The 9428-nt window shown below is 43.0% G+C and overlaps 1 protein-coding gene across 1 annotated transcript in view; it reads left to right on the plus strand.

Moving 5' to 3' along the window:
* Nucleotides 1-842: 842 nt before the first annotated feature.
* LOC104542349 (runt-related transcription factor 2) overlaps nucleotides 843-9428 on the plus strand; it is a gene marked incomplete at both ends in the record, with an annotated part of 17349 nt that continues 8763 nt past the window's right edge. Inside the window, one exon of the mRNA XM_010186626.1 lies at nucleotides 843-999. Within this exon, the coding sequence (XP_010184928.1) occupies nucleotides 843-999 (157 nt within the window). The remainder of the gene's footprint in view (nucleotides 1000-9428) is intronic.

Raw genomic sequence — 9428 nt, forward strand, 5'->3', positions numbered from 1 at the left:
GTGTGAACGTCATAGATACAAGTTAGAAAACATAAGGTTAGAAATTTATGTATCTCTCAGCACGTTGCATCAAAAATGCAGCGAATCCTGTGTTCCAAAATATTTATTTGATAGATGCCAGCACCAGGGAGCTACAGCGCAAACATTTCAGATGAGGTGAAAGCTTTTGAGCGATTGCAGGTTTCATTAGTTCGCATCACAATTTCCATTCATCAGGCTGCGGGTAAGGTCTTAAGTCAATGGTTTACTTTCATGATTCTAAAGGAAAAAAAAGAAATTGTTCAGTAAGTTGCAATTAAATGTTCAATTGAGGCCTGCTTCTCTATGGACTTACTCAGAATTTATGCTGGGGCAGCTCTGTTCAAAGCAGTGGGAGGAAAAGATAGGGAACTGGGGCAGCTGTGGGGACTCTGACCCCTTGCATCCATGAGATGATCGTCTTAGTTCTGTTTTCTCTTGAATTTTACATTTCCATCATTGTGCTGACTTTGCTGTTGCTTAGAAGTAATGCTACTGTAAATCAGACCAGAATCGGTTCCTGTTGCTTGAATGTATTTATTGACAATTACAGAAGTATATTTTGGAAAGCTTATTTTGTATATTTTTCATGCCGGACTACTCATCATACTGTGTATTTCAGAGATGCATCAATGTAAAAACTTTTCTGTAGCTCCACAGACTAGGAATGGAGGCGATTCCTGTTTCTCCAAACAGCTTCTTAGTCTACATAGAATTTTGCTGTTGCTGCTTTTTCCTATTTTATTATGTTACTTGTTGATGTTGTGCACCCAGAAATAAATGTCATGTAAGGAAGCTGAGGCTGCTGCTCCTTAATTTCCTAGGTGGTGGCCCTGGGAGATGTGCCCGATGGGACGCTGGTAACGGTGATGGCTGGAAATGACGAAAACTACTCTGCAGAACTCAGAAACGCCACAGCTGCCATGAAAAACCAAGTAGCAAGATTCAATGACCTCCGATTCGTGGGCAGAAGTGGAAGAGGTATGTGTTTGTGATCAACTACACTTTGGTCACATTCACCAGTTACGTCAAGTTCTGGCTATGTGAAGGGAATTGGAAGACAGCATCTATCGAGTTTTCTGCAGCAAAGGATGCTGCAAGATCTGGCATAGGCCAGTTCCAAAGGCACAGAATTAGCTGTATGTTTTTCCTTGTTTTATCCTAGACCATCCTCCATGTTACTTCAGTTTTTAAACAGTAAAATCTCATTTGAAAAAAAACAAACAATTGCAAAGACAGCAAGTCACACTTTTACTCTGGAAGCTGCACCATCAAATTTAGCACAGCACAATATTGTCCGTCTTTAAGTTTAAATAGCATATTTTCAATTTAAAAAGAGAATTCTCAGCTTGTGTTTACGCTCATGACCATCTCAGAGCTCTCAAGCACTCTCTGCAAAAGCTGGTCTCTGTAACAGCGCGAATCAACCTAAAATTACAAGTAATTTCTGCATAGATCTAAAAATTTTCCAGGCTCATCACAGCCTGATGAAAGCATAGGGCACTTTACCTGACCTTTCTTTCTTTTAAACAGATGTAGAACAATATGCAGTAGTCCTGTTATTTCATGTGCTTCTGCAAGGTGGATAGAATAGACCAGAATAGAACAGGTGAGCTTAGCATCTGACTTGCTGTATCTCTGTGATAAACAGTAATTACTAGTTTGCAAATAAAAAGGGCTTGTAAGCGTAAATAACAAATAAGAGATGAAGCTGGCTAAAACTAGAGCTATATAAAGATGTTGGTGGAAGCTGCCATAGTATATGACACGTGCGACTCACATCGCATGTAAGCAGGCAGGTGTACAAAGCTTGATCCAGAAGCCCATAAAATCACCACAAGGACCCTTCACAACTTTGCTCTTTGGCTCTGGTCCATAATCCTAAACCCTATAAATTCCAAGCAATCTTGTTTACCTTTCTATTGCATGGTTATTTTAAGTGCTCCTCTTGCAATACTGCCTTCGTTTCTCTGAGTGGAGCCTCTTCGCATGGGTCAAGGGGGTTCAGTCAGACCCGCAGAAGAGAAGCTGTTGAGCTGTTGCTCAGAAAAAGCTCGGAGAAAAGAACAGCCTCTCTCTTTTAAGGTCAAGAATGAAAATCTGTCACATCTTCCTTGTGACTTCATGCGATATTTACTTACGTATTTTTCTTTCATTTCATTTGTATCTTTAAGTAAAATCAGAACGTGACGTTATGGTGTTCGAAGCACAACAGTGTTATTTAGGGAAAATTCAGTGCTGTAACACTCACAAATCAAAACAATAGGGTCTACCGCACTTACTTAGGTTTCTGTATACTACCTTTTTGAGCAATTTATGCAATGGTGTCTCTCTGAACCAGACTGAGTACTTGCCGCTCACTGACCCCTCCTCACCATTTGTCCCCTCCTTATCTCCCCATATGAGCATCTGAGCCACCTCCTGGTGCGTGGTTGGAAGCATGGCTCTTATGAACATGAACAGAGTTAGAGGTGTGCTTCAGGAGAGTTACAAAGGTGACCCACTTCTGCTTGCTGGCTCTCAAAATGTTTTATTCTGAATGGGAGATGGGTCAGGCTTCAGACCGAGGAAGTTATCCTGATTATACAGAGCAGCCTTTATTTGCCTTTGAAGTGAAATGCGTTTGTAGATATTCTTCCAATGTAAATACAGTCAGCAATTGTGGAAGAGCATGGCCCTTATGAAACATAGGTGCAAGCAGTAAGTAAATTTTAAGAATAGAATACCAATCGGATTCCTCTGTATCCTGCAGCATTTTTAGCTGAGGATACAGAGGAAGATGTCTTTTAAATCATGTTGTTTGGGCTGTCTTCAAAATGCACTTGGTGGAAAACACCCGCAGCTGAGAACGTAGCTTTGTAATGCTAGCAAAGAATAATAATAGGGTAATGCAGAGAAAATTATATCCATTTACTGAAAACATGAGAGATGCTGTAATGTCTAGAAGTATCAGTCATTAAACATGTTCATTTGTTATATTAAAGGTTCCACCTTTTCAGTAAATGGAATTTGCATTATGATTCAGAGATGACTGTTTAGAAGATTCAAATGAATGGCTGGCAAAGTGGCGGAGAAGCTAATAAAAACAAACCTGTAGTTCAGTTCCTGGCCATGGTAGTGAAGCTAGAAATCATAACAGTGAACTGTATGAGTTTCAAGGTCAAAATCCAGCGGCTGAGAGAGATCAGTCCCTATTCATACAGAAAGGCTTGGCAGGGAACGTTGCTGAGCCCCTTACTATAAGCGGCTGCTGGTCACTTGCACAAGGACATAAATCTTGTATGTTGCCTGACATTCAGGTGCTCGAGATCCTTTAAGTGATGGAGTGATTTGGGAATGCTGCATGCTATTAGTCAGTCTTCCGAGGTTAAATCTCATCGCCTCTGTTGGCTGCCCATCTTTGGAGTGGGTGACTAATGTATGCTTTTGTTTACTCCTCCAACAGGGGATTGTTTTCCAAAGGTGGGGATTGTTTGCATTCAGTATGGGTTTTCTGAGGTGCTGTTCTGTTGAATTTGTACAAAGCCTAAAGCAAAAGGTAGCTGCTTCAAAGGGCATTGCTTCCTTTGATTCTTTGCAACAGGAAAATTAACCAAAACTCTGCTGTGTAATATTTGAGTTTGAATAAGTTCTGTTGCCACCAGTGATAATGTGATGCTAGGAGTATTTTGTGAATAGCGACTGAAAGTTCATGTCGGTCACAGTCAGAGTGAATGCTCACTGTGTACCTTGGGTGATTTAAAATCCCTGCCAGAGAGTAAGGAATGGCTTCGGCCAGTGACAGTTCCCTGTGCATCAGTTATGGCCCAGGTGTCACTGTCCCCAGTAAGAGCCTTGCCAAACTGAGGGTAATCCACCACTCTCTCCCTTCTAAGAGAGCAGGAAATTGCCGTTCTTGGCATTCTTAATAAATAGTTTAAATTTTCTTCCATGGGCTTTAAATGAAACCTAGCAAGGCAAGGTGATGCCTGTTTCAAGCGTAAGGCTATTATCCATATTTCATCTCAGTCAATAAGCAGCTCTGTGCTGGCTGTGAGAGGCACAGCGCTTCCTCCTGCTCAGGGGGTCTGATCCTGCCTGCCTATCAGGACAGACACACCAGCCAAATACTGGCCGAAGCTTAAAGAACCAAATTGCATTTTTGAGACTCTTTCCTATCTAACAGCGAGTGGTTGCCCTAGTTATTCTGCCTGTGCATGTCGTTCAGAATTAAACAAAAAATAAACAACTTACACTTGATTTTCTTGACAATCAGAATGGGAGCTGAGAATATCACAAGTTGCCCGAAACATTGAGATGTTGTATAAAAGCAATTTGGCTCACTTTCCTGAACAAAACAGATTTACATTGGAATTGGCTGGGCTCCAGAGTTACTATTCCTCACCCTAGTTTGAGAATGCTACTGGGAAAACCTGCCTGTCTGGCTTGTAAGCCCAAGTAAGTAATTTCTGAAAGAAAAATGTAGTTTAAAACTTCAGCCAATCTCAGCCCCCCTTGCCTGATTACCTGGTTAAAAAAAAATTAATCTTTATTTTTCTCCCTCCATTCATAAACGCTCCAAACTTGAAAATGCTACTCTTGCAAAGTAGTCTGTTTTCTTAATGTATAATGAACCAGTTTAGGTTACCATGATGAAGTAAATCTGATGCAAAAAGCCTGAAACCGTAGAAATTCATTGGATAAAACTAGAAAATAGTTATTTTGGAGACTGAATGCTTCATGGCTCAGTAAGCATTACATATTTTCCTCGTGGAATCATTAATCCCAGTAACTATCTTCTTTGTAGAACATAACACTAAAAAAACCCAACAAATAAACATGTTTTCCAGATGAAAATAATTATTAATAAGTTATCATAATAGTGGCTAATGGGGAAGTGTCTTGGCTTGCTACGGAAGATCTCAATCTAAAGATGTGATCTGGAGCTGGAACTTTGTGATAGCTTTCCAGCAAGGCCTTTTTGAAAACTGCATCTTGGAAAGGACTGAAAATTAAGCCTATGTATATATTTCCTACCAGCTATTGGGATCAGTCATGAATAAGTTTTGCAATAGTTTTCAGTTTCCACAGAGCCAACGAAGTGCTCTTTTTTCACAGGATTAGCTGGTAGGAGAACATGAGAGAGAGATATTACCAGGCATAATCAGAAGTTTCTGCCATTAGGACTCTTCCTTTTGGATATAATTTTGGGGAAGAAAAATCAGTTTAAGCTGGAATCTCAAAAAAACTTAAAACCCAGAAATTACTGGCTTGGATTCTGAGTCCAATTATTTTTATGGGACTTCTGAAGTCAGCATTTTGCTCCTGTGCAGCTTCAGCTTGTGGTTGCATTATTTGAGCACTTTGTTAAAACTTGTTTTATCTTTTTTAAACTTAAATGCATTCAGAATTATAGAAGTATGTACAAAACAGAGGAGGAAGCTATTCAACAGGATCGTAAAATCAGTATTAAGCAGCCAGCCAGGTCCTGGTCCAAACCATTGGAATGCTTCAGGGGACGCGGTATCAGATACTGGAGTAATAGTGAACAGCCCTTGCCAGACAGGACAAAAATAAAAGAAATCCAACAGCAATCAAAACTGAAAATTAGTTGATTGATAGAGTTTAAAAACAACCTCTTGTTTATACTTCAAATTGACAAGTACCTGGCCCTAACAGGATGCTATGCCCAGCAGGAAGGCAGTTTGGCCATAGAGAAGTGGGTATCTCTTTTGAGCCATCTGGCAGCCCTGCCGTCATGCCTCGTGTGGGCAAGGCTGGCATGGCCCTTGGGGTGGGAAATCTGGGAAATCTGCAACGCTGCTCATCTGGGGCTGCTGCTGCTGGTCCTGCCACCTGTGGGCAGCAGCCGAAGGAAGGGGCTGCACTGCTGGTCCTCACCCTGCGTGTGCATTACAGGGTCAGTATTTACCACAGGACTCTTTTTCTCTCCAGTCTGGCCTGGATGGTGACTTTTTCTCTAAGTGAGAGAGGCCAGAAGCAGTAATTTTATTTTTAAGTGACTTAGGGTTGCTTAGTTGTGTCATTAATTTTAATCGAGGTTTCTGTGTGAACTAAATAGCTGTGGAATAACGCAGTGTGCTGACTCCCCACAGTGGTACATCAGAGCCGATGCCCTATTTCAAGCCAAATAGCCTAGCCTGGCCTGGCATTCAGTTGAACAGCAAACCAAGCCCTCTCAAGGCAATAGCTGCCTCAGTGCTACCCTTTGGCAGGGGCATAGTGGCAGGAGGAAGGGAGGGAGGGGAAAAGACTTTCTCACTACACCAGTGCCATCTGAGTCGTCTTCAGCACACACTCGCTACGTGCAGGCGGGTTTGCATGAATTGCCGATTGTGTAAGAAAGTATACATATGATGCAGCTCCGCACGGGAGTTTGACTCGAAAAACATCATGTGGTCCGTGAGACTGAGCATGACTGCGGCCGGTTTTGCCAGCTCCCAAACACTCACTGCTGGGTTACTTAAAATTTCATCTGGGTGAAAAAACTCTCGATCAGAAAGCGTCAACAGGAGAAAAATAATGGCAGAGCGATTTGGAGAACTTCCTGTCTCCGGGAGCATTACTGCTGTAAACAGCGGCCATGCCAAGTGCTGAACCACTGCCCTCAGTCCAATAACAATAAATCTATTTTTTGGTTCTGCAGAGCTCTGCTTGTACATTTTTGAAACTCAGGCTAACGATGAGGATGAGGCAGACACTGTCCTCTGAGCATTTTCTTTTTTTTCTTTTTTGTCATGATAAAAAGAGTTGGACTTACCAGGATACTGCTTAGGGAAAACAAAGTACCTCTCTAGATGAAGAGGTTACATAGTTTCAAGAGATCTGTTTGCCCTACAGCTTCTGTTTCATTGTTTTTATTTTGCTTTTTATTTTAGTGTGCTCTCCTTAAGAGGCTGCTTGAGTCATGGTAAAAAAAAAAATTTATTAAAAAAATATTTTTGTGTGTACTAATGTACCTATATATCTATGCACCTGTATTACAACTCAAATAACAGCTGCTATTTTGTAATAAAAAAATCATTCAGCGAGATGAATTAGGACCCTGACTTCAGGGCTGGCTAGTGAACTTCAGATGACTACCCTATGGCATGCAGTTCTCGTTAGCTCACTCAGGATCAGCAGCAGTGAGGATGCTGCAAATCAGGGGCTTAAAATTGCTGTCAGGAGAGTCTTTTCCAGCCTAGTCATGTGCATAAATGCTCATCAGGCTGAATCAGTCTCTGTTCCCTTCTAAAATCCCTCTAGCAGCAGTAAAATAGTAGACAATTTTTTTCGATTACCTTAATGCTGTGTAACTTGCTACCTCTTTTGGTCTCATCCTACTTCTCCCCTCTTTTTCCCATTGTATTATTTCAACGCAGCTTTCTCAGTCTTACCAAATTGACCTTATTCCCTTCATCTCTGCCTCTTGTCCTCCTTCCTATTGATGCTCTTCCTGCCCATCCGCTTTGAGAGCTGCTGTCTCTCAGCACAGGTTGGGATTCCCGTGACAGCCTTTATCACTGGAGCAGGTTTTGGCCTCAAAGTGTACTGCTAGGAACTATCTTTTAACTCCTTTTAATCTTTTCTACCATTCCCTTGAGGACAGGGAGCTACCTCCTGTGTGGTGTGGGGAGGGAGCGGGCAGTGCGTGGGGGAGAAGGAGGAGGTTCTGGAGATGGAGGCGAGGAGGAGAGAAGCAGCTGCTTTGAAGGCTTAGTGCCACAAAAGCTCTTCAGCAGGGTGGTGCTTGGAGCAGTGTGTGTGTGTGCACATCAGTTCCCTGAAGTTTAGGGAGGAACTGAGGGGAACGCTTTGGCAAGGCCACAAAGTTTCCACAGGCTAGACTTTATGCACCACAACTCTGACAAAGCTGCGTCCATGTCTGAGGCCACAGAAGTTGCTCTGCGTTTGAAGGCTGTCTCTGGTGGAGCTTGGCAGGTTCCAGGTTCGTAATGGCAGCGTTATCTCCCCCATCACTGACTGCATGGATATGCATCGAGTGACCCCAGACCTCTTCCGAGCTCTGAAATCAATGCGCATTGCATTAGTGTAATGACAGCATGGAGGAGTCCTTCCTCTAAGAAAATAAACTCAGAGTAAACAGTCCCAGTGCACACTCCCACGCTCAGCTAGCTACTGAAGACGTGACTTGTCAGGTTGTCTTCTGGAGTTCACCTGCTTTAGGCCACTGCAGGCGGAAGTCCCTCGGTTGCTAAAATGGCCCTGATCATTATAAAGCTGCTCCTTACCTTTCATATTCAGAGCAGCACCTTGCTCTTCCACTGAACCCATATCTTCCTTGTTTCCTGTACCTCATGCCTCTGCCTGCAGCCATGCTGAGAGGTCATCATTTTCATTGCTCCACAGGGCAAGAGGCATGTTTGTTCTCAGCTCCAGCACCATGCCAGAGCACTAAAGTATACCAGCAACTGTCTGGACAAGTAGCCAGGCTCAGGTCGGTCCCAAATGAAAGTCTGTGCTGGAAAGAGGGGGAGGGACTGAGACAAAATCCAGGTCTCAGAGGGCTTTTTCCAGGTTCGCAGGACAGTGCACCATGAAATGAAGGTGTCTCAGAACAGGGTCTACCAGAAACCATGACACCCATCACACTGAGGTTTTCCAGGTCTGATGATTAAGCAAATTATGAGAACAGGGCTTCAAGGGGTTCAAATGTAAAAGTAGTTCTTGGATAAGAGACTGGAACAAGGTGCTCCCCTTTGCCCCAAGTGCTGCAGCCACCAGCCCTGAAAGCCAGGCATGCACAATCTCTCTGCCCAGAGGACCACTCCACCCAGAAGACCACCAACCAGGAAACTGCCAGGGTTGAGGACTCTGCCACCCCACCACAGCCATCTGGCCAAGATGCCCTTTGGGGAGCTGCGAAGTGTACATCTGAGGTACATCCTGTGCGGGGAAGCCCCATCAAATATCCTCTGCGTATGCTGTTAGGCACCACCAGGATGGGGGGGTGGGGTGATGGGAGGGGGGAGGGGTGTAATTTTGGACTTAAGCATTTAACTCAAACATGAATCCCACTTCAGGCAGCTAAATCCTCTTGTGAATCTGGGCCCTAATCTTTTCATGTCTCTCTCATTGTCTATAAAGTGTGGGTGATAATTTCTACCTCAAAAAGCTTATTAATAGTTTGAAATTATAGCTGGGTTAAGGACTATTATTAGGCTTAAGAATCTCAAGGCATTTTCTGTGAGAAGGTGGTAGCTTTGCATTTAAGTAATTTCATTTTGAACTGTCCTGTCCATCTGGTGTTTCTCTTGCTATTTTTCCCTTTCCCTGAAACATTCAGCAGTGACACAGCAGTCTGCTGAATGATTATTTCTTCATTCTACTCTGGAGCTGGATGCACTTCATGGAGTCTCAGTTATTTCTGAACACTCATTCACAAACAGCCCAAGCTCTGGTGTAGG

The sequence above is a fragment of the Mesitornis unicolor genome, unplaced genomic scaffold, assembly GCF_000695765.1.
Source record: "Mesitornis unicolor isolate BGI_N332 unplaced genomic scaffold, ASM69576v1 scaffold30220, whole genome shotgun sequence".
Lineage (NCBI taxonomy): Eukaryota > Metazoa > Chordata > Aves > Mesitornithiformes > Mesitornithidae > Mesitornis > Mesitornis unicolor.